The sequence below is a fragment of the Capsicum annuum genome, chromosome 10 (assembly GCF_002878395.1).
Source record: "Capsicum annuum cultivar UCD-10X-F1 chromosome 10, UCD10Xv1.1, whole genome shotgun sequence".
NCBI classification, from domain to species: domain Eukaryota; kingdom Viridiplantae; phylum Streptophyta; class Magnoliopsida; order Solanales; family Solanaceae; genus Capsicum; species Capsicum annuum.
In genome coordinates this window covers 221,137,829-221,163,204 of record NC_061120.1, presented here as the reverse complement: position 1 = coordinate 221,163,204, position 25,376 = coordinate 221,137,829, and the positions used below count along the sequence as shown (strand labels likewise).

The following is a 25,376-nucleotide window of genomic DNA, read 5'->3' as shown; positions in this document are numbered from 1 at the left end:
TGACTTATCATAATTAATTAGAAGTGATATAGTAAAATAACGGTTGAATCAGCTGAAGCGGACATGTCAGAAATGTCTGCTTTATTTTTTTATTAAATATTATTAATTTTCTAACAACTAAATGATTTATAATAATTAGTTAGAGGTGATACATTAAAATAACGATTGAAGCAGCTCGAAAAAAAATCCTCGCAAATAATAATAAGTGAAATTTTGAGGAGCGTAGTAGTCATTTTGAAAACTATCTTTTTATTAAATATTGTTAATATTATAATACTTAAACAATTTATAATAATTAATTAGAAGTGATATAGTAAAACTACACTTGAAGCAGCTGAAACTAACAACTGAAGCAGCCAGAACGACCCAAGCTGGTCAACATTCACACCTCTTATATATAGTAAATAGTAAAAATAAATAACTTCACCTATAAAACTCTTCTATTAAAAGGAAATATTTCACAATATTACATAAACTCTACCTAGTCTATAGTATAAACATTCAAGTTTAGTTTGTATATACAATTCTTTTTTCCGTTTTTTAAGACGAGAAATTTATTACGATACGATCAAGTGTTGTAAGCATATGTTGACGCTTTCATTTCTTTTGAAGCTGAAAAGTACTTAAATGATTCGGGGAATCGGGGTTATAGATCTTGTTTTAATTTTTCTCGAATGTGAATGATTCGATCATTTCTCGATTTGTGCATGTCCTCCTAATCAACAGTTTAAATTTGATTTTATTGATTAGGGTTGCTATATTTTGGATAAAAGGACCTAATGTTTTTTAATTGTGTGTTTTAGTCTTCTTTGGTTCTTGCATCTTTATTGTTAGATACTTAGATTCCATTTTTAATTTATAGATAATAATCTTTGTATTATGCATAGTGTAATTGGCATACATATTGTTTAATCGGGCTCAACAACTTCAATACATATTTCATTGGCAAATATATCAACTGTTATTACTTTCGAGATTCGACATTGCAAAAGGTAGCTAATCAAATTGTAAATACTTTAAAAAATGGAGTATTACTGAGGATTTGGAATTTTTGTTTGTAAGTAGTCCAGTTGAGATGCTAAGCTATTATTTTTACATTAAGCTTGTATATTTATGTAAAACTTGTATAGTTTCTTGTAGGGTCGAGCTTATATGTACTCCCCTCAGCTTTGTAATTTCTCATTGATTGATATATAGGTCAAGCCACCATACCTGTACAAATATATACATATATATATATACATACATACATATATATATATATATATATATACATACATACATATATATATATATATATATATATATATATATTGTGTGTGTGTGTGTTTGTTTCTTGCAATTTTGCCCTTATGTTGGATACTAGAAAGGCTAAATATACATTCTAAAATAAACTGTCTTCAAGTTCAATTTGATTATTATCCCAAAAAAACAAATATAGAGGAAACTTGTATACTGAAATTTCTCTAGTACTTCAAAATAAAAAATAATGGATACATTTTATTTCAAAAAGCTACTACAACTTCATAATACATGAAAGTAAAGTAGCAACTTGGCTGAAAACACAAAGGATAAGCAATGCAAAAAACAAAAAATGCTACATATTATCATTGTAACTTATAATCTAGTAGTATTGGTAGATATCTTTCACACCATTGATGATTCGTCATGCATGTAATAGTTAAAAATAAATAAATAAAAAGATGTATGTTACATGTTCATTCGACATGTTTGTACAAGTGTAGAGGCAACCTAGGAGTAGGAACAACAAGTAATGGAGTTCTCATGTATGTCACTGTGCCTGGACTCTCCATCATGTCAACATCTTTAACCTCAACACCATTAGGCAGTGACCAAACAAAATGGTGCAACAAATGGGCTATCATAGACGTGACCAAATTAACTGCAAGGTTCATTCCTGGACATATACGTCTACCAGCACCAAATGGTAATAACCTATAATCATGTCCCTTCATGTCAACATCCTCCTTCATGAATCTTTCTGGCCAAAACTGTAAAGGGTCTTCCCAAATCTTTGGGTCACGTCCCAAATTCCAAACATTAACATGTACTATTGAACCTTTAGGAATGTTGTAACCACTCACTTTGGCATCGTTACCTGTAATGACGAATAGAACACGTAAGCAACGGGTTTAACTGAGCTCAACATTTTGATATATAGATAGATTATCATAAACTTACCAGCCATATGAGGCAGCATAAGTGGAGTTGGAGGGTGCAACCTTAAAGATTCTTTGACTACAAGTTGTAGATAAGAGAGGTTGGAGATATCTGTTTCGCTTACAATCCGATCCGACCCGATAACCCGGTCCAGCTCTTCTTGGACCTTTTGTTGAACCCTTGGATTCTTTACTAGTTCTGCCATGGCCCATTCAACTGTTATGGCAACTGTGTCCATCCCTGCTGACATCATATCCTACACAAATTATAATCGTTAATAAATTATTGATATAAAAGCACACCAACTGTATTAACATTAAATTTCATTAGTGTACATGCTTACCCAAAAAAGGCTAATAACAGTGTCATCACTAAGATCATACTCCTTCTGAAGGGTAAGCAAAGCATCAACAAAGTGTTGTTTGGTTTCCCCAGTTTTTTTCCTAGCAATAGTATGTTCTTCCATTATAATTCTTGTAAATGTATCCAAACGCCTGTCTTGTGCCTGAAGTGCTTCATTTTCATCTTTAAATGCCCAACGTAGCCATGGTACAAATTCTCCCAAATTAGGTTTTCCAGCCATTTTAATCCCATTAGTTATAATGGCTTTGATCTCTTCACCTTGTGCATCAACTTCACCTTGTGAGTTCATAAATCTTTTTCCAAATGTTAGCCTTGTTATGTTGTTGAATGCTACTGATCCCAAGTGGCCCCTTAGCATAATAACTTTACTAACATTGCCTGCATGCATGCACAAAGACGAATTCACCATTTAAGATACTTTGGCTATTATATTCATTATTGTATTGCTGCCTTTTTGGATTAGTTACCAAACAAATATTTTTTTTAAGAATTCAATTCTATCTCCTATTGACTGGAACAAAGAAAAGACTTTCCCAATAATATTTAATAAGTACTAACGAAATTCCATTTACATCATTATTATATAATTAAACACCTTTCATTACGGTTTTGAATATTATTTGATTGAAGAAATGATGATGATTGATGCTCCTATCTTTTTTTCAATTTTCATTCTTAACACATTAACTACGTCAAAAAGATTTTTAAATTGGCTCATATTTTAATGGCCAAACTGCACAAATAATACTCATTTTTAGAACAACCTTTCAACTCATACTGCGACTTTCGATATGTGTTGTCTAAAGATTTGTAACATAGCTAAAGTTCAAACATATATATACGACTGAAGTTCAGGCACAATTTATCTAAAGTTCTTGCACATGTAGCTGAAGTTCAGCCAGAAATGTCTAAACTTGAGTCATATGTAACTTTTAGACATTTTTGTCAAGCCTAACTTATTCTGAAGTTTAAATAAACATGCAAACAAATATTAAAAAGTAGGTACATGTTAAATAGCATACTATATACATGTTATAAATAAAATAAAATTCACATACCAGGCTTAGTACTGTCCTTGAAAATATTTTGAATCATGGTAATAACTTCATCTTCTCTAATAGGCCTAAGTGCTTCAATTCTCTTTGGAGTAAAAAGCTCAAGATTACAAACTTTTCTTACTTTCACATAATGAGGTCCATAATCTGCCCAAATTAAATCCATCCCATTTTTACTCACATTATCAAGTGGCTTTGTTCTAAACCTATTGGCCAAATTTTGGTCATTATCTTTAAGAACTTCTTTTGCAAGTTCCGCATTATTCACCACTACATTTAGCTGGGACCCTAGGTAAAATGAGAAAATGGGTCCATATATTTGGGCCCATTCTGCAAAACAATGGAACCTCACCGGTGTTATGCTGTAGAGGTTCCCAATGACCGGCCACGGCCAGGGTCCTGGGGGAAGCTTGGCCGTGAGCCGGTTGTAGAGTTTGTAACATATAAAGATGAGAAATATAGATAGGGAGAGGACTAAAGGAAAAGCCATAATAGGATAATGTTTGTGTGTGTCTAATGAAAATATGAAATAAGGCTAGCTATGCCCCCTTTAAATACTACTTTTTTCATTCCCTAAATGAAGAAAAAGTCGTAGTTTACTAAAGTCAAATTCTTTTGTGATTAACATATATACACGGTTAGTATAAAAAAAATATACTTATCAAATCAGGTTTATACGTTATAATTAACTTACCTTGTTTTTTAAGATTACAATCTCATTTTGTAAGGAGATTTACGTGTAGATAATTTTGAATAACTTAGAAAGAATAAGAAGTTACTTATACGATCGTGCACGTAACTTAGGTAAACTAATTTTTTAAAATTGTCATGAGAAAGACAATAATGATACGTATTATAATTTACACGGTCAAATCACATGAATATTGCAGTAGTTAGCGGCGAAGCCTCAATTTTTATTAAAATATTTAAAATGTAAATAGTTAACAAAAGGAGATTATATATGGAGTACATAATTTTAGTTTTGACAAAGTATTGATGTATAATTGATTATTCCAGATTGACCTTATCCAAGAATTGCCTTATTTCTTTGATTCGTGCAAATAAATTAATAAATTATAATTTGCGGCATGACCCACTTGACTCTTCAAATGGTTTGACAGGAATAAATAATTAAATATGCATTTCTATATATGCAATAAAATCAACTTTTTTTTTTTTTGGTGAGAGAGGATATTTTACATATAAGTATTAACTAAGTAACCATATACATATTTAGGAGTGCATTTTTTGAATATTAATAAGTCTGTCAATATTTGTTAAATTATTACAAATCAAAGAAGATATACATATATTTTTTATATATAGAGTATAATGTCCTTATAAATCTTCTTGAAGACTTTGAATCAACCATCAATCACTTGTTGCTATCCATGAAGCTAAGGCCTAGTTATTAATGCAGAAAATCTTTAATTTGCTGAACAAAGAGAAGAAATATTCAAGTAAAATGACTACTACTTTAGTTAGCTTGCACCTTGCGTGCACAAGATGACAACTAGGAAGTGCTTTCATTTTTAATGCATAAAATCGAAATTAGGTGTGATTGTATATCAAGTGAGAAATTTAAAGAGAAAAATTGAGAATCATGTGTGTACGAGGATTCAAACAATGTATGAGATTGAATTTAAATGAACTTAAATGAAGTAACATGCAAATAATGATTCATATATATCGAACTCCTAACTGATGATTCGGGATTGAGGTGTAGTAGTTCTTATTATTATAGTACTCTTATTAAGACTAAACTATATGTATTCAAGATTATTTTGGATGTATATATTTAGCTTTCAAACAAGATAGTCACCAATGAAATAAGCATGATATTACAAAATTCTGGCTTTGTATGGAAAAAATGTCAACATATCTAATTTGAAAAAGGATAGTGAGATCAAAGTCTCAAACTTGGCGTCTCTTCATCATCCTTACTATTAATAGTAAAAATAAAAGTCATGTTTAAAATAAAATATATAAATCTTAGAGGAGTAATATTATATAAAATTCACCTATATGTGCATATTAAACTATTATTTTTTTTTTGCAAGTTCAAATTTTAGTGAAGGCAATTAAAGAGTTATTCCTTTAAGGGCATCCCGATGCATTAAAGCTCGTCGTTATACGCGGTGTTTGATGAAGGGTCGGACCATAAGAAATCGTTTGGTGTGAGGTACTAAATTAAATAGTCTCGAGATAAAATAATAATTTCGAGATAAAATTTTTAGTGCATTGTTTGGTTGTCAAGGTTGGAATAACTTATCCCACCATTTACACCATAATGATCGAATAAGTTATCCCAAATACATAGTGGGATAACTAATTCCGGGATAATAACTAAACTCAAAATTAATTATCCCATGATAACTCCTTCCCAACCAAACGACCCCTAAGGGTCTAGAGTATGTCGTATTAATTTACATTTCTGTCAGGGACTGTTTAAAGAAAAAGTAGTAGCATCATGTGAGTGAAATATAATCGGATGCATCAAACTAGCCCGAACACCACCAATTATCATTAAATTAGAGGAGATTATAGTTTACTTATCTAGAATCTTAATTACTACTAACATTAAATGAGCCTAAGTGTAAATGGGGTACCAAGTTGCACGGGTCATTGAATGCTGCAGATCATTACACGGATATACTCCCATCTTTTGATCAGAAATGACATAATTTTGACCATTTAAATGTTGCCATTTTAGTTAATGTTGAATATACTTTGCTAAATTCAAGGTCAGGACCGTCTAGTTACATAGAAAATCTAAAATTATTAGTAGTTCAATATGATTTAAATTAACAACTTCTCTTCTTTTTTACTTATCACTAATTTTCTAATTAAATTTCTATATTTACTTATTATTTTTGACATCACTAATTTTCTAATTAAATTTCTATATTTACTTATTATTTTTGACATATCAAAAGAGGATTTTTTTTTTTTAATTTTATCCTTAGCATTAATTATTTTTTTCTAAATTAATTTCAAGATATAATATAAACATCATTTAATAGGAGTACTATAATAAAATAATCATGTTATTAATTATTTTTCTTAATAGGTGTGTCAAGTCAAAATGTGATAAGTAAAAGCAAACGAAAGTAACATATGATTCATAGTCTGATTTACGCAAATATCCTTTGACTTGGTTTCCAGACTAGATCGACTACTTCAAGAGCATTCATCTAAACTTCAGTTACTGATATAAAAAACATAAAGAAATGTAACCAATCACCAGAATGAACTCCTCCTTTTGAATATCAACTCAAGGCCTCTTTTTCTTACTCATTGGTTTGAGTGCTTTAACGAAAGATCGATATAAAGAAAAATAGTTTTTATCTAATCCCACTTATATTGAAATAAATCAGAAGTTACCGAAAGTTTGAAGCTGATTTTAATGAGCAATAAATGAGTAGATTTTATTCCCAATTTCTAAGAGTTGTGCAAAATTATAACTTTACGTACATGCTCTACTACTTTTTTTTTTTTGTGTGTGTGTGGGGGTGGGTGGGGGAGGTTATGTTTACTTGTATAGTATTAGTTCAACATGATTTAAATTAACTATGTGATTCGTATACTGATTTACGCAAATATCCTTTGACGTAGTTTCTGACTAGATCGACTACTCTAAGAGCACTCAGCTAATTAAACTTCAATTACTGATATAAAAAACATAAAGAAATGTAACCAATCATCAGAATGAATTCCTTCTTTTAAATATCAACTCACGACTGATCTTATTTTCTTACTCGTTGGTTTGAATGCTTTAACGAAGGATTGTATATAAAAAAGTATTTCTTATCTAAGCCCGCCTACCTTGGAATAAGCGATTACCGAAAATTTGAAGTCAACAATAAATGAGTAGATTGTATTCCCATTTTCTAAGAGTTGTGCAAAATAATTCTCCAGACAGCAAAACATTAGATTATAATTTAATGTTTACAAAATTTTAAACTTTGGTCTAACGCTTTTTCACATTTGTTCAAAAGGATCATAGGGTAAATAACAAACAAAAAAATTCTGAGTAATCATGTAGTCATGCTGATGATCCCATCTTATTTGAAATTAAAATATTACTGCTAACTGCTATTATATTTTGCACAAATTAAGATTTCATTTTGTGAATATAAATGTACCATAGAATTTTCTTTTTCTTAGACTATTTGGTGTATTAAGTATGAAACGATAATGTTTTCATGTGTCTATTTTTATAGAAAATTTTAAAAAGTCTATCGTATTGAAATAAGGATGGCATGTTAGTCAGACTATGATGCAGAAGAGGTGCACGACTTTATTTTTCATCGACGAATTCAGAATTCAAATTTAATGAAATATTAAAATAAGAAATTTGAATTTAACATTCTCGAGATTTTATAAGATTTTTGCATATATGTTGGAGCTATGAGTTCAAATAAATCTATAGCCGAAAGGCTACATCCGCTTCGATTAGTTTCATAGTGATTTTGTCTTAAAATATTTTTTCTTTCTATATCGCTAATAAACGTAGGAAATAAAATAATACACAAAAAGTATAATTCAATGTCGAAATCTTTAATACCGCTAATAAAAGGTGTTTGTATGATGTTTGATATTCATATCGAGGCTAAGTGCATTTGAAAAACCCATAACGGGAGATAAAGCGCGTCCTAACATAAGGTGACTCCATATCTAGTAGGCCTCAACCCGATACTTCTGGTAATAAGGATGAGTATTTACCACTCCACTACCATCCTTATTAATTTTAGGCGGAATTTTAGCCAAAATTATTTTTCTATCTCCTATCAAAACAACATGTGAGTAATTTTTTTGTTCTTTGTGTAACTAATGGTCAAACCAAGTAGTCTCTTTTGTTATGCTATGACTAGCCCACAATTCACATTGTTTGTTCATATATGACTTGGGGATAAATATCTTGAAATATTTCAAACTTTAATAAGCAGAATCAAACTTACCTAAATGCAGTGAAACAGAGCTACACAAATTTGTATTGGGCCTATGGGTCTTTGAGTCCATTCTTTGTTTTGGGTTGGGACCATTGGGCCAAACACTTAACTAAAACACCAAAATTGAAAACACCAACCTATCTATCTGGGTTGATTTGCACAAATAGGATCAAGGAAGTGCACGGATATTCGATTTTGATACCACCATTAATTTGTACCTGCCTTTTATTTTATTATATTTTGATACATATACATTTAGAATACACCGAGTATGTTGTTGTATACATTTGGACATGTCAAACATACAATGTCTGAAGTTTCATATGGTTGAAGTTCAGACACATATGACTGAAGTTTTATATGGTTGAAGTTTAGACACATGCGACTGAAGTTTAACCATTCTTATCTGAACTTCAGAAAAAAATGCATGAACTTCACCTGTATGTGATTTCAGACATTTTTGTTTGAAATTTGCTTTTGTCAAATCGAACTTCAAACAGTGCACATCTAAATATTTGTCTTGTTCTTGCAATGTAGAGTGCCCTGGTAATATATTTGCTTGTCAACTTGCTTAGTGTATGTTTGAAACAAACTACAAAATTAGGATGTCTAAGAGAAACGATGCAAAATATGATGGAATAAACTAACAAAACGAAAGAAGTCTAGATGATTCAACACTTAAACGATAGCAAGGTGATATTTATCCGAAATATAAATGCATTTATCAAAGAACTTAAACAGCATCATTTCATTCATTGTCTTCTAATCATCACATGAAAATATATAAGCCAAACACAACAAGAGCTTCTGATATGAATTTTAAACAAACGTTAAAATGCCCCAAGATGAAAAAGAACAAGATTGTTACATATCCACTGGCACACGTTCATACAAGTGTGCAGGCAATCTTGGAGTTGGGATAGCTTGTATTGGATTTTTCATGTAAGTAACTGTTCCGGGGCTCTCTGTCAAGTCGATATCCTCTGGATTAGCACCCGCGGGAGGAGACCACGTGAAGTGATGCAACAAATGACCCAACATAGACGTGACCAAGTTGATAGCAAGTTGTGCACCAGGGCAAATCCGCCTCCCTGCACCAAAAGGAAGTAGCCGATAGTCATGTCCCTTCATGTCAACATCTTCCTCGAGGAAGCGTTCTGGTCTGAATTCCAAAGGGTCCTTCCACACTGCTGGGTCACGAGCGACAGCCCAAACATTCACGTGCATGATGGATCCTTTAGGAATTTCATAACCGCCTATTTTGACACTGGCGCTCGCCTTGTGTGGAAGCATTAAGGGAGTTGGAGGGTGCAACCTTAGAGCCTCTTTGGCTACACATTGAAGGTAAGGAAGTTTCGAGAAATCGGTTTCTGACATTATCCGGTCCGATCCGATTACCTTATCAAGCTCTTCTTGAGCCTTTTGTTGCACCCTTGGATTCCTAACTAGCTCTGCCATTGCCCATTCTACTGTTATCGTCGTTGTGTCCATTCCTGCTGTTATCATATCCTGCATAGTTCCGTATACGATTGATACAAATTTTATGATTATGCAAAACAGTTAATGAGAATCAAATTCACAAGATTGAAACCGGCTACATCAACATCAATATGAATCATCATACATAAAATCTGAACTTATTCAAATCCTTGAGCTAACACAATATAAATATCCTTCCAAAGCTCTTGTTTCTAATGTCGCAAAGTAGTTCTGATGTCAAAATATTGTTTGCTCTTGCTCACATCATAGACATATCAATGTACTTGTATTCTCAGTATACATATATATATATATATACATGTTCAAATTGTTCTTGCTTTAACACATTACAGACACATTTTTCGAAAGATGGTTTGTTCTTTATCATGTCATAGACACATTATTGTTGCATACTATGCACATATATACTCATTTTCATATTGTTAGCTCTTTAACATGTCACAAACACACTTTCTAAATCGTTCTTTATCATGTCACAGACATATCATACTTATCATTGTGTTTCTATACTCGATGTACATATACTCATTTTCATATTGTTCGTTCTTTATCATGTCACAAACACACTTTCAAAATATGAACCGTTCTTTATCACGTCACAGCCACATCTAGCATTTTCATATTGTTCGTTCTTTATCATGTCATAGACACATAAATCTACTTGCATAGTCTCTATTTAAAACTAAAGATATGATATGCACTTACCCAAAGGAGGCCGATTACAGTGTCATCGCTAAGATCATACTGCTTCTGAAGAGTAAGCAAGGCATCGACGAAATGTTGCTTAGTATCACCAGTTTTCTTGCGAGCCAAAGTGTGTTCTTCCATGATAATTCTTGTTAACCGGTCTCTACGTTCAGAGTGTTTTACAAGAGCCTCATTTTCCATTGAGAAGAACCAACGGAGCCATGGAACATACTCAGCCAAGGGAAGTTTTCCTCCGATTTTGATGCCATTAGATACAATGCCCTTGAATTCTTGACCTTGTTCATCAATCTCACCTGCTGAGTTCATGAACCTTTTACCAAATGTTAACCTTGTAATGTTGTTGAACGCTACTGATCCTAAGTACTCTCTCATCAACAGGCTTTTACCCGCGTTATCTGCAGAATATTAAGTAAGCATTATAATCAGGACGAGAACAGATTACACGCAGATTGGACAGTGTTCGGTAAATTGGACATAACTTTGTGTACAAAAATTCAATTGACCAACAGTTTGAACCATGAAACTAGACACAAAAAGCTTTAAGTTGATATACAAGGCACATTTACACTGTGTTGATCATTAACTTCTATGATTTGGATACTTCAAGAGTTTTACTTCTGTTCATTCTCAAAAGTTAATCAAGTACACATGATGATTATACTATGAAGTTATCTAAATACTCCCTCCGCTTGGTCATCTTTCTAAAAATATTTGTTTCAATTAAGTTGTCCATTTGATGAGATCAAGAGGATTTTATTACGTTCTTCCAATACTACCCTTAATATTAAATGACTAAACGAAGTGTATTTACTCAAATTTATATTTTAAAAGCATAATCAATAGGGATCAACTAATATGAAACTGAGGGAGTAGGTAACTAGTACATGAAGCATCCTACATTTTTGTTGGGTTTGAGGAAGGGTCACGCACCCTATAATGTTGATAGCCTACACTACAGCAAGCATCAACAACAACTCATGACATATAGGTCACACTCCCTCTAATGTTGATAGCCTACCCCGAAGTCATGACCTATAGGTCACATATAGAAACAACTTTATCCTAGCTTCACATATCCCCTTCATAAAGTTATCAAAATAAATTACAAAATACTATATTTGGTCAGAAAGATTCACCTACTCCAACAGCTAAAATTTCCTTAATGAATTAGATGGTCTCTGGGACCAGTCTTTATTATTCAATGAAATAATCATTGAAGCTTCATGTTTTGCTCAGAATTGAGAAACAGTTATTGTCCATATATAGGGCTCTCCTTTCAAGAAAAATTATCTTTTGGAGATCCATAGGCAAACTCACCTACTCCCCAACATTGCTAATTACTCACTCTTCTTCAATTCAAGTACATTTTTTTATTCTATTCGAAAAGAATGTCTCTCCGTATTAAGTTTTTAATTCTAACCTTCTACACGACTCTTTCAAAGTACATTTCAATGGTTAGTTAGACACATCTTTAATTTATGATCAAAAAATTCAAGAGCCTCTCTTAAATTGCAGCTCATCCAACTGCTTAGACTAATGATAAACGTCAGAAATGTACAGTTCATATATAAAATAGAAATAACAATGTATAATCTATGTATATCACCTAGAAATAGCAAACAATGAATCCGACAGTCTATTTTTATAAAGATTCCTTTTTTAAACTTAGACACTTCAATTGAATCGAAGAGAGTAACAAAAATCTCATTTATTCTACATTACTGATAGTATAATCTATGTATATCAACTAGAAAAAGTAAACAATGAATCCGAAGACTCCTCTTTTAAACATAGACACTTAAATTGAATCAAAGAGAGTAACAAAGATCTCTTTCATTCTACATTACTGATAGTATAATCTATGTTTATCAACTAGAAAAAGTAAACAATGAACCCGACGGCCTATTTTGATAAAGACTCCTCTTTTAAACAAAATCAACCTAAATATATAACTACTAATCTTGCTTCAACAATATAAAGTATAAAATAAACAATAAACTCACAACAACAAAAGAAGAAATCAAGCAACAAATTAATAAAATAAAACTAACATACCAGGTGAAGTAGAAAGGTTGTTTCCGATACATCTCCGGCCTAAGACCGATAACAGTATAGCAATATAGACTAGTACAGCATGCAAAATAAACTAACACCGCTATCCACAAGATAATACTAAAAACTATCTATCCGAAATCATAGACATTACTCAACACCACGAACAAGAAACTTCAAACACAAATACAGAACGCTCCTCTACTGTAACCGATGCACTCCCACCCCCTAACCCTCTACCCTAATCCGCGTCCTCCACACCTTCCCATCAAGGTCATGTTCTCTGTAAGCTGTAACTACTCCATATCATGCTTAATCACCTCTCTCTAATATTTTTTTGGCCTACCTCTACCTCGCCTAAAACCATCCGTAGCTAGTGTGTCACACCTCCTCATTACGTACATAATTAATGTATAATCTATGTATATCAACAATAAAAAGTAAACAGTAAATCCGACATACAAATGCATCACATGGTAGATAGCAAAAGCAAGAAATTAAATTAAATAAAATAAAATTCACATACCAGGCTTAGTACAATCCTTGTAAATATTTCCAACCATAGCAGTAACTTCATCTTCTCTAATAGGCCTAAGAGCTTCAAGTCTCTTTGGAGTAAAAAGCTCTAAATTACAAAGCTTTCTCACTTTCACATAATGAGGACCATAATCTGCCCAAATCAAATCCATTCCATTTCTACTCAAATTATTAGCAGGCCTTGTCCTAAATCTATCTGCTAAGTTATGATCATTTTCTTTCAACACTTGTTTAGCTAATTCAGCTGTTGTTACTACAACATTTAATTGTGAACCAAAGTACACTGAGAATATTGGACCATATTTATTAGCCCAATCAGCGAAACACCGGAATCGCACCGGTTGAATGTCATAGAGATTTCCTACTACTGGTAATGGTCGTGGTCCTGGAGGTAATTTGTATTGTAATTTGTGGTAGAGTTTGTAAGCTAGGAAAATTATGGCAATGGAAATTAAAATTAAAAATAGAGCCATTGAGATAGAAAAATATTTGGAATTTTGAGAGTGTTTTGGAGAAGATAGGTGATTTATATGAATATGGAGTTTGTTGGAAAATGAAAGTAAGGGAGTTAAGTAGGTGAAAGTTTAAAGAAGAGAGGTAGTTGGGATTGAAAATGATTAGTAATTTTGGCAATTTTTGGTGGGAAGTTTACCCCACATACATTTTGAAATCACGTGGCTGGTTTTAGACCAATGTTTCTATAGATCCGGGGGTTGTATTGAGGTTCGATTAAATTTGATTTCGCGCATTGCATAATTTATTTGAAACATGTCATATTATGAGAGTGGAATCAACATGAATATGCGAGAAAGAGAATAGAAATAAGCTAATTAGTTGCATGAACTCTTCACTTTAGATGTTATACTCATATCAAACAACAACAACAACAAACTCAATGTATTCCCACACACTGGGGTTTGGAGAGGGTAAAATGTACGCAGTTCATACCACTACCCCTGGAGAGGTAGCAAGGCTGTTTCCGATACCCCGGCTCTGATGCTATACTCATATTGAATTCTAAAAAATATAGTATATTATTTTAAAAAAAAAAATTGACACACATTCATAATATTTTTGAAGAATTAAAACAACATAGGAAATAAGCGAAAGTTGTATCAATTATTTGAGATGGAGGGAGTACTATTTTAATTAGGAAAAATTTCAAAAATAGCAACTCTATAGCCTTAATTATAACTTTTATAGCAACAATTTCATAATTACAAAAAATAGCAAATTGTATTTGTATTTAAGTAAAATGTTGTTATATAAATACATATACAAATATATATGTATTACTCATAAATACATATGTACAACTCAAAAATACATATTCTTCTATTATTATGAAGTGGGTAAAATATTGCTACTTTTGCTATAAGTTGCAATTTTGAAGAAGTGTTGTTATTTATTGTAATTATAATTTTAAGGATGCTAGCTTTTGTAATTTTTCCTTTTAATTATTTTAAAAGATATATTCACTAGTAACAGGAATTAACATTTAATTAGAACCCTAGATATGGAGAAAACTCTGTTGGAAGTGCTGCCACCTTAATGGGCCCTACAACACGTGATCCGGATTAATCGGGGTTCTAATACGGACACCAAACAACTGATGGGAAACAAAAAAAAATTAATTGGAGACTTTAGTCATTGAATGGCATGATTAAAGCCGCCCCATTTATAACGAGGCATAATAACTATATGCTCCATGCATGTGAGATTTGCAAGTTCAATGTAACTTTTGTTCATTTCATATTACACATAATTTGTTGTACGTACCACGTTTATCTTTAAAAAAACAACATTTCGTGTAATTAGGCACAGTGATAATTAAAATAAAAACTTTATATTAGCATACTATATACTGTGACTTATCAGATTAAAATTAAAATAACCCCAAATATTCGTCCCACAAGGCTCATAAGACAAAAGAACTCCCTATATAATATATGTGAGGAGTCAATAACCTTAAAAATATTCATCAACTAGACAAAGCATCCACAAATATTGCTATAAAGATTATGGATGCTGCCAAGTAAATGTCTGCACTAGTAATTGATTGCATTTATTAAATATATAATAAGAAATGATACATCTGTATTTTGTGGACACTCTCCCCCCAAGTGGCTTCTTCTCTATCATTAACATTTGTGAAAAAAAAAAAAAAAAAACACTACTACATACGTAGACTAGTATATATTTTCATCTAAATATTGCTTTCGACTTAGGTATTGGGAGAGGTAATTAGATAAAACAGTACGTAGTTTCAATGTATTAATTACTCCCGTCAATGTAAAAGGTTGTTCCACACATGTATATTATATACAACTCTCCACATCCACTTTTACTTATTCAGTTTGAATTTTGCATATTTCTTACGAAATAATGATTGACATACACAAGTATTTTGCCACAATAATCATATTAACTGACGTTTAGTCTTAGGTCTTGAAATATAAATTGAAGAATAGGTACTTAATGTTAAAGATAAAATGTAAAAAAAGTAATATAGTTTTATCTTAATATGTGAAACATGACAAATAAAAATAAAAATATATTTTTAATACTACAGTGAACAACTAATAGGAAACGGTGGGTAGATATAAATGAACATAAATTATCGGATCCAAAGTTCATGCAGAGTAATTAATTGAGCATTTATTTTTACGAGTAATTGAATTAGTCACAATGTTTTTTTTTTAAAAAAGAATCAATGTTATGACTTTAAAAAATGCTGTAACTTTAAGCTCTGGTTATATAAAAACCTTTCTCTAAATTAGAAATTTCGCTAAGAGTGTTTGGAATTTAATATATTTGTATAAAAAGTAATTTTTATATATAAAATATATTTTTATATACTCGTATAATTTATTTTATGAATGAACGTTCACTCTATATGACTACCTCACGGTGTAATAGTGCTTATGGTTTCGAACTACTCTGTCTTCAACAAGAAAAACAGAATTCATTTTTTGTATAAACCTATAACTTGTAGCAAATACAATTTAAATTATTAAACTTTTCATGCAGAATTTTCAAGATTTTGCGTACTTCTAAAGAATAAAGATTCTATATAATACAAAAAAGATTTTAAGTCTTCAATTTGTACATAATTTTTTCAACTGAAACTCCTAGGCCAATCTTGATAGCATAGTGCTAAAGATTTTAACTTCATGTTGTGCATATTGCTTCTGCTTATTCTTCATTTCCTTGTAGATGACCTTCACATCTCTGGAGAAATCAATTTTCAAATTTTGAGAGAACAATTAAGTAAATATCACATGAAAACGATATCCAAGAATGTTGTTGCACACGTATCTGATCTTCCAAAAATGCGGTACTTCTGGAGGATCAGGCACGCGTCCTGCAACATTTTTAAAGAGTCCGAGCAGCAACATAGGTGGACGGTGGTAGGTATTTAGTATACCTGTTGTTTGGATCAACTTGAAGAGCTTTCTTTATATCAATTTCAGCCTTTTCTAGTTCATTGATTCTTAGGTATGCTTGAGCCCTTCTGAATAAAGCTTTCACATTGCAAGGATCATATTCTATAACCTGTCAATACCAAAAATCTCCTTTCAGTAGCGTATTATCTGTCTTTTAAGATTTTTGCACGCTTTTTAAGAAATTACATTCAATAGTCGCAATCACAAGCGTGACAGGGCAAATAGTGAACCTTGCTACACATTTTTGAGGCTTCTTGATGCTCTCCAACCTTCAACTTACAAGCAGCATTGTTCAAATAACATGATAATCGCAAAGCATTTGCTCGACACCTCTCATCGCTGTTGAATGAATGATCGAATTGGATGAATTTCAAGGCCTGAAATTCACAATACATACACTTCAGCTTATAGAAAGTACATTACGCCAAGTGTTTGAGATTGAGGCATAGTTATTATTGTGCGCAAATCAAAACACGATAATAGTTTGAACATTCCAGGATGATAAAAACTATATTACATTCCTTGTCATACTTCCTTGAGGCACACTGAAAATTCCCATCTTTGAATAGTACATTTCCCTCATTCTTGATTTTCTCACATGCCTCAAGTTTCTCTTTTGTATCCATTTTCCAAAATGGTTTCTCCTGTATGAATCAGGAAAATAGTTAAAAGAACAGTAGTTTGATCACTCTCAATTGATCATTATTCATTGTGTTGGAAAGACAAAGAGATAAACCTTGTTGAAATCAACTAATTTGATCTCATAAAGCACAGAATCTGAGCTGATTGTCACTGTTGCTGCTTCTCCTTTTCTCATAGTCATGATAGCTCTATCTAAACTATCATTTATTTGCCCTACATTGATCAACATATATAACAAGCTTATTTCACCATAGCTTTGTAAAATTTTGTAAACTTCAAATGTTAACTCTCTTAATTTCCTAGTATGTAACACATGCACGAGGGCGGATGGACGAGATCCCTACACCCTTGACCAGAAATCTCGAGTTTGAACTTTGAGAATATAATGGAGAAAGTAAATGTTAAGGAACGTTTCCCCTACCCCGGCCCTTAAATGGGTCATATGCAGCGTGAATCTTGATTACTCGGATAGTGGATTCCGCACAAAAAAATACATTCTTTTTTTTTTTTTTAAAGATATCTTAACCGCTTGGGATTTTCACAAATGGGATTCATATTAACCCCTTGTGCCCTAGCTTTTCTGCGTGCAAGCTGATCCGAACAACATTGTTATAATTATTTTTAATAGTCTCTTCTGTCTCTACCCATGATTTTTTTTCCCACAAGGGTTTCCATGTAAATCTGTGTGTTCTTGTTTTTCTTTCTGCTTGTAGTTTGCTTTATTCTGTACGATTTCTAACAAATAGAAACAAGATAAAGAAGAAAAATTTTACCTTCTGAACATACATATTCAAAGGGTTCTTCATCTGATCCTTTTCTTTCAAATACAGTCCCATCTTCATGCTTTCCAATATACATCACTTAGAAAACATAAAATATCCAAACCTTAATCTTCTTGATTATATAAATGTATTGAATAAACAAAATTAATTAGTAAAAAATTAATTACCTTTTGCAAGGGATCCTTCAATAGGGTGATCATAACCTTCACCAACCTTAATTAACTTCTTAAGAACCTTATTATCTCCAGTAACATCAACAACAATTTTCCATGAAATCAACTCAAGATGAATTATCAAATTGGAATTTGATTGCAATATTCCAATTCCATCACCATCAAAACTTGAATTTCCAAAATAATCTTCAAAATTATTAGAACAAAATATTTTATTAAATATTCTTCTTTTTTACTTATTAATAATACTTATAACTTCTTGTTGTGTTTATCAAACTTACAAGCTGGCTTCACAGTTAACTCAACTATTTCTCCTTTTCTCATTGTCCTTATACACTTCTTCATGGCTGGATATAGATGACCTAATAAATATGCAAATTAAATTCTATTAGTACTACATACATACATACGCTGTCGCACCCATGTCAGATATTCAAAAAAGTGCATAGCTTTTGGAGAATTCGATACCACCCAACGATACGAGCAACATAGATATTACAATGTAAAAAAGGTAATTCTAAACATGTATTTAATTACCTTCCAATAAAGAAAACTCAATAGCATCTTCAAATTTTGACAGAATTTTTCCATCTTCAGTGCTTGCTACATACTTCACTATCCAATAAAAGAAGAGGTAATAAGAACTCTAAAACATGAGGAACAAAGGAAGGAATATATATATATATGTGTGTTCCAAGAACCCCTTGAAAAAAAAACTACCAATTTTTTAATTGTTGACTAATAATAGTTATCGCGCATGACATGTACAAGAATAGTTTTTGGATTAGATGCTTAGACGACAATTTATAATATACAGAAATGAAATTTCAAGGTGACGCGTATACTAATAATAAATTAAATGAAATAAGGCATAAAATTTTACCAAGTACTTCATCTACATCTTTAGGTGTAGCCCATCCTTCACCTTCTTTTATTATTTTCTTTAATATTCCTCCATCTCCACTTATATCTCTAATTGAATTCCAAGAAACCAATTCTATTTCAAAAATGAGTGTTGAATTTGGAGGAATTAGAGGTAGTGAACCAATTTCTCCATAACCCAAATTTGGTGGAATTGTGAAAATTGCTTTTTCACTCTTTTTCATTGTTGCAAGTCCTTCATCCCATCCTTTAATAACTTCACCTAGAAATGAACAACAAAATTTACTCAATTAAACTAAATTTCAGGCTCTATTTGATTAGAAATTTGTTATACATACATACATATACACACACACATACATACATACATATACATATATATATATATAAAACACTTTCAGATAAAATCGTCCTTTTACTATTTTTTAAATTATAATTATACATAAGTACTAATCATATATATTTTTGGAAAAATAAAAAATCACCATTATTAAAAGAGTCTTAATTATAGTACCTTATATTTGGCAAATAAATACAATTATAGAAGAAAAATAAAATTACTTTATTAGTTTAAAACGATACAACTTATTTGAAATAGAATTCACCTTATACATTAAAATAATAAATTTATCCTATTTTTGGACAGTTACAAAAGTTAAAAGCAGTAGTAAAATAATTTAATAATTTAATTATTGACGTTGCTTTCTATAGACGTATCAACTGAAAATGTATTTCTCCTTGTCCCTTTATTTATGGAAAAAAAATAAAATAACACGAAACAAACAAGGAGAACCCATTAACAAATATCAATCTTGACTAATTGGTCCTTAAAGAAAAAGAAATCTTATCTCTTTCTTACAGCAAAATAAATAAATAGTTCAATAATACTTTTTTAGTGTGAACTTTTATAGCTTAAACAAGTTTACTGGTATATATAATTTTTACTTCAATTTTTAATTCTTAGTATTAAATTTTTTTAATTTGATATAAATATCACGGGAAACTAAGTATTTTTCTGTTTTTTTCACTATTTTCTTCAATTTATTATTTAATTATTTTTAATATATTAACTAGACTCTTAAAATATATGAAACTCCTAAAATATATGAAGGGAGAATCAATTAATATTTTTCTTTGTACTAATCAATTAGAAAAATACTCCTAAAATAGGATAGAAAAATACTCTTAAAATAGGATTAAGAAAATACTTCTATAAATATTGATATACATGCTAAACTAGATAAAAAGTTGGTTTACCTATTGTGAAAATATGATTGATGCTCATCTAACTTGATTCGGTTGCATGTCTAGATTGATGGATTCTTAATTTTCTAACCCTCAACTTCTTCACTATTTTTGTTAACATAATAGAATTATTCAATGTGTGTGTATATATATCTTCTTTGTTTTTATTTAAGTTATTTTTTAGTGTCAAAATTTTCACTCAGACAAGAATTATTTTCATTAAAAGTGAAGCTTTGTGATTACTATTATATTTTTTTACTGTAATTTACAGGTCGTAGATAAATTTGCAGGTGGTAGATGAATGTCAGTTGGTTTTGAGAATTTTTTTTAGGTAAATATTAGGTTTAATTGTATTATTTTTATATCTTTGTTCTTAGAATTTGTTTTGTGTAAAGGTAAAGTTTGGTTGTATTATTTTGATATCACTATTATTGTATTATTTTGTTATAGTTTACAGGTGGTAGATGAGTGTCAGACAACCTTGAAAAAAATTGTGTAAAAATTAGATTTAATAATATTGTTTTGATGTTTCTATCATCATATTGTTTTATTGCAGTTTACAGGTGGTAGATAAATGCCGATCGACTTTGAGAATTTATTTTGGTAAGGGTTACATTTAATTAAATAAATTCTTCAAATGATGTTGAATTTAATTATTATATACATCTTTATTATTTAAGCAAATATCTTATTTAGTGTAACATTTGAACTCAATAAAGTGAGGAACATGCGCGAGGATATATATATATATATATATAATATCTATATCTATAATTTATTAAAAGTGTGAAAATCATTAGAAAAGTGAATTGAACTTTTTGTCCTTCGTTAAAAGACTCTTCTTTAGACAAAATTGTCTTTTCACAATTTTTTAAATTATTATTTAATTAATTTTATTATATTAACTAGACTCCTTAAATAAAAGGTACTCCTACAATATATAGAAAGAGAATCAATTAATATTTTTATTGTACCGATCAATGAGAAAAATACTCCTAAAATAAGATAGAAAACTTCTCCTAAAATAGTACTCTATTAAGAAAATACTTCAAATATTAAGATACACGTTAAACTACCGAAGAAATTAATTTACTTATTGGGAAATAAACTTGGCGTACATAGCTTAGAAAATATTATTATTTTCAAATTCTTTTGGCCTTGTTTATTTACCTGCTTAATTATTTTGGATAATCTTGGTTATTATCATATAATTCTTCTAAATTGAATCATAGTGATTACTTTTTGACTACAAAATTAGCTATTGTATCAATATGATGACTTGGCTTTGACTATTTTTTTTTGGTAAAGTTTAGGTTTAATTAAATAAATTCTTTAAAAGATATTGAATTTAATTATTGTACTTATCTTTGTTATTTAGACAAATATCATATTTAGTGTAACGTTTGAATTCAATAAAGTGAGGTACACGCGCGAAAGCGCGTACACCTAAACTAGTTATATTACAGTGTGAAGGGCCTTAGAAATATCGTTTGAACTTTTTGTCCTTCATTAAAAGTCTTTACTTTAGCCAAAATCGTTCTTTTACTATTTTTTCTAATATTTAATAGTTGAAAACTAATTAAATATATTTATGGTAAGCCTTTCCTTATTAGAAGTCATCAAAATTAATGACAACTAATATTTTTTTATTAGTTTATGAATTCTAAATCAACTAAATTTGATTTTAAGAAGATTTGAAAAGTCTACAAATTTACATCTACATCTATAATAAATTTAAATCCATTAACCAATTGAAACTTCTGATGGTAAAATATATACGTGCTTACAATAAAATATATGTTTTGAACTTTTTGCACTTTATTATAAACCTTCGTAATAGATAAAATCATATAATTTTAAATAATTTAAAGTTACACGTGCGGGGCACGTGCGCCTGAACTAGTATATATATATATATATATACACACATTTCCAATTGAGCTATTTGTACATCTGATTTATTTAATTAAATAAAATCTTTCTGTTTCGCCCAAAAGAAAGTCATTTATAAAGAAATTCCATAAATAAAATAATATACTATCATTTTATGGCTTGAGTGACCTATTAAATAAAATCATACAAGATAAGTAAAATATTTTGAGGGAAATAACACAAAGAGTTACGTGACTTTTTTTTGATAATGTATCCAACTTAAATTCGTAAAATATAGTAAAGTAGTATTTGAATAATATTATAAAAGAAAAAAGAATAATACCTTGTCCTAGCTTGAATGTAAAAGGCTTTCCTTTATCATAGCTTGAATCAAAATATTCCCCATCTTGAAGTTTCACTCTGTAATGAACTATAAATAACACAAAATGATAACCAAAAATAATAGCAATAAATTTTAAAAAAATCATACCTGGATTTCATGAGTGACAACAAAACAATATTCAGTCCCAGAAAGTGGCAGGTAGAAGTACGTATATAATTTTATCCTTATTTTGAGAGGTAGAAAAAGTGTTTTTGATAAACTCTCGACACAAGAAAAAGAATCCAAAAAAAAAAAATAATAGAAGTGAACTCATAATAATATATTCTAAATAGTAACTACAGTCAAATGATATGATAATCGAAGTACAATAAACTAGAGGTTGGAGGCTTGCAGCCACCAGGGTGTTCATCCCAATCTCATTCGACAGAAAATTATATTGTTTTTATACTATTTTTACATGGTTAAAAATATTTTTTATTCATATATAGTAGATATTGAACCTCTTTCGACTAGTTTGTATAGTTACTTTTGAATCCCTCAATAAAAATTCTGGCTCCGCCACTGAACATACCTTGGATTTCATCACCAGGAAATGGTGTCTTCCAAGAATTCCCTTTTTGCAAAATCTTTTTTCTCAAGCCTTCTTTCCCAATTTCTCTATTTGGTAATTCTTGAATATCACTTCCAAAATTCACTTTGTTAATTTTCTTAGAATTAAAATCTCCCATTTTTGCTTTTTTTCTGTTTAGTAAAAAGAAGATAAGTTTGTTGTAGTAGACAAAGGAGAACTTCAAATTGTAGATAAGTTAGTTTCCCACACTTTTTAAAAGTTCTTTCAGCTAGGATTTTCCTTTTTTTTTTTTTTTCTTTTCCACTATAGCCACTATTTAAGTTTTGTCCCCGTTTAAAATTTTGTGCCAAAATATCCTCATTGCAACAATACAAACATGCAATTTTGTCAATTGAATTGGGCCACGAGATAAGCAACGGGCATTAAATGGTAATATTCTGCAAATCATCCATATGCCTGAGCTCGATCCATTAGGCTTAGGCCCAATAGTACCTACCCAAGCTGGTCCAGCAAAAGAAGGCCCATAATTTGTCAAAACTAATGCAATTTATAAGTCGTGTTTGTCAAATTATCCTTCATTGTGTGTCGGAGATATAAAGAAAAGCATCAAAAAAAGAAAGAGAATTGGATTGATTTATTCCATCGTAAAGCATCTAAAGCATAATTGAATACTCACGTGATCTTTGTCGAGAGATAGAAGCATTCAACAGTGCAATTTATAAGTAACATCAGTTATGATTGATTTGTAAGTCGCATTTGTCATATGCGATTCATAAATTACGTTTATTAGATGTGATTTTATTTATAACCACGTCTGTCAAATGTGATTTATATGAAATGCCATTACAATAAAAACAAACTTTTATTCACTTCTAGTTGTCCACGTCAATATATCAAGAAGCAAACCCAAAATTTGACGACGACAGGGGCACTAGTACCATATAGGTGGGGATGCATGTTAGTCAAAGCAATGTCACGAGCGTAACACCAACACTCCTTCCTCGAAATACGCATAAAAATTGAATTTTTTATCAGAGAAATGTAAATTAAATGAGAAAAATTAAGACAACTCACACTATATGGTTAATGGACTAAGAAAAACTAGACCAATAATTATTAGTTATTCATATGCTTAATTAACACAAGTGGTAGGGAACCTAATCATGATTTTGGGGCTAATTAAGTGTTTCCTCACATGAATAAGATGACAAAAACCCTCAAGGGCTGGCTTGGTGGTAATTGACTCGAGCTTTGGGGTGCTCTTTTTTAAGGTCTCAAATTCGATACCCACTGGATGTAAACAATTTCTGAGTTCCATCATGGACTTGGTGAAACTCTGAATTACACGTGATGCACTTGCGCACTTACGGGAAACTCCTTGCCGAGGGCCTGTGCACCCTCGGGATTAGTCGAGGCTCGAAGAGTCTCGGACACCCGGTGTAAGTAAAAAAAAATAAATAAGATGACAAAAACAATTTGAAGAGTAATAGCCAAAAATGGTTACAAAATAAAAGTATATCCATTGTGACAAAGCAATTTATATGGAGAATCGATGTTGCATATAATCATATATGTGTCCACCAAACTGAACCTTAGTCTTAGTGAGTGACCTCCACTAGTATAACCAATATTGACATTATATACACATTGACAGGTGGGGTGATTTTGGTGGAAGATGAGACGCGGGACGTGGGGTTAAGATGGTTCGGGCATGCGATGAGAATATAGGATACACGTATGCTCGGTACGAAAGAGTGGGAGGCTGACTATGGATGCGTGGATTCAGAAGAGGTAGAAGTAAACCGAAGAATATGGGAGATAGGTGACTAGAATATGGAGCCGTTACAACTTATCGAAGATATGGCCCTAGATAGTTAAGGTGGTGATGACAAGGATTAGGGTAGAAGGCTAGTAGGACGGAGTGTGTAGTGGCTAGTAGGTAGGAGTGATTTGTCTTATTATATGTACTAATAGTCGTACGCCAGGCTATGCGGGTAATTTCTTGTTCCGTTTTTACTTTCTTAAATTTTGTATCAAGTCAAATATGACCGATCAACAAATATGTGTACATC

General features: G+C 31.0%; 3 protein-coding genes across 5 annotated transcripts; all 3 read right to left on the bottom strand.

Annotated features, from left to right (window-relative positions):
* Positions 1-1,480: 1,480 nt before the first annotated feature.
* LOC107844024 (cytochrome P450 98A2) lies at positions 1,481-4,309 on the bottom strand. Its single transcript, XM_016688490.2, has 4 exons — positions 3,603-4,309; positions 2,525-2,922; positions 2,203-2,437; positions 1,481-2,119 (listed from the first exon to the last, which is right to left on the bottom strand). The coding sequence occupies exons 1-4, from the start codon at positions 4,087-4,089 to the stop codon at positions 1,719-1,721; spliced, it is 1,521 nt and encodes a 506-aa protein (XP_016543976.1). The 5' UTR covers positions 4,090-4,309; the 3' UTR covers positions 1,481-1,718.
* Positions 4,310-9,250: 4,941 nt separating this feature from the next.
* LOC107844023 (cytochrome P450 98A2) lies at positions 9,251-14,140 on the bottom strand. The gene is made up of 3 exons (XM_016688489.2): positions 13,338-14,140; positions 10,757-11,154; positions 9,251-10,060 (listed from the first exon to the last, which is right to left on the bottom strand). The coding sequence occupies exons 1-3, from the start codon at positions 13,819-13,821 to the stop codon at positions 9,416-9,418; spliced, it is 1,527 nt and encodes a 508-aa protein (XP_016543975.2). The 5' UTR covers positions 13,822-14,140; the 3' UTR covers positions 9,251-9,415.
* A 2,153-nt stretch (positions 14,141-16,293) lies between these two features.
* LOC107844022 (70 kDa peptidyl-prolyl isomerase) lies at positions 16,294-23,540 on the bottom strand. 3 transcript variants are annotated; one of them, XM_047397554.1, is made up of 12 exons: positions 23,305-23,539; positions 22,734-22,820; positions 19,275-19,535; positions 18,929-19,006; positions 18,673-18,753; positions 18,386-18,577; positions 18,210-18,296; positions 17,531-17,649; positions 17,316-17,438; positions 17,025-17,171; positions 16,776-16,903; positions 16,294-16,579 (listed from the first exon to the last, which is right to left on the bottom strand). In XM_047397554.1, the coding sequence occupies exons 1-12, from the start codon at positions 23,459-23,461 to the stop codon at positions 16,480-16,482; spliced, it is 1,560 nt and encodes a 519-aa protein (XP_047253510.1). In that variant the 5' UTR covers positions 23,462-23,539; the 3' UTR covers positions 16,294-16,479. The 3 variants fall into 3 exon arrangements, 2 of the variants coding, with proteins under 2 accessions (XP_047253510.1, XP_047253511.1); XR_007045542.1 differs by having other exon boundaries at positions 16,469-16,579; positions 16,981-17,171; positions 23,305-23,540; XM_047397555.1 differs by lacking the exon at positions 22,734-22,820.
* Between the last annotated feature and the right edge of the window lie 1,836 nt (positions 23,541-25,376).

What these genes read in the sequence shown, in the direction of transcription:
- LOC107844023 (XM_016688489.2), bottom strand. Translation starts at nt 13,821, where the DNA reads ATGGCTCTATTTTTAATTTTAATTTCCATTGCCATAATTTTCCTAGCT. An exon ending in CAAGGATTGTACTAAGCCTG is followed by an intron (nt 11,155 to 13,337) that starts GTATGTGAATTT and finishes AATATTCTGCAG; the next exon opens with ATAACGCGGGTAAAAGCCTG. An exon ending in CTGTAATCGGCCTCCTTTGG is followed by an intron (nt 10,061 to 10,756) that starts GTAAGTGCATAT and finishes GGAACTATGCAG; the next exon opens with GATATGATAACAGCAGGAAT.
- LOC107844024 (XM_016688490.2), bottom strand. Translation starts at nt 4,089, where the DNA reads ATGGCTTTTCCTTTAGTCCTCTCCCTATCTATATTTCTCATCTTTATA. An exon ending in CAAGGACAGTACTAAGCCTG is followed by an intron (nt 2,923 to 3,602) that starts GTATGTGAATTT and finishes GCATGCATGCAG; the next exon opens with GCAATGTTAGTAAAGTTATT. An exon ending in TATGCTGCCTCATATGGCTG is followed by an intron (nt 2,120 to 2,202) that starts GTAAGTTTATGA and finishes TCGTCATTACAG; the next exon opens with GTAACGATGCCAAAGTGAGT.
- LOC107844022 (XM_047397554.1), bottom strand. Translation starts at nt 23,461, where the DNA reads ATGGGAGATTTTAATTCTAAGAAAATTAACAAAGTGAATTTTGGAAGT. An exon ending in TGAAGGATCCCTTGCAAAAG is followed by an intron (nt 18,297 to 18,385) that starts GTAATTAATTTT and finishes ATGTTTTCTAAG; the next exon opens with TGATGTATATTGGAAAGCAT. An exon ending in CCTCAAAAATGTGTAGCAAG is followed by an intron (nt 16,904 to 17,024) that starts GTTCACTATTTG and finishes TGGTATTGACAG; the next exon opens with GTTATAGAATATGATCCTTG.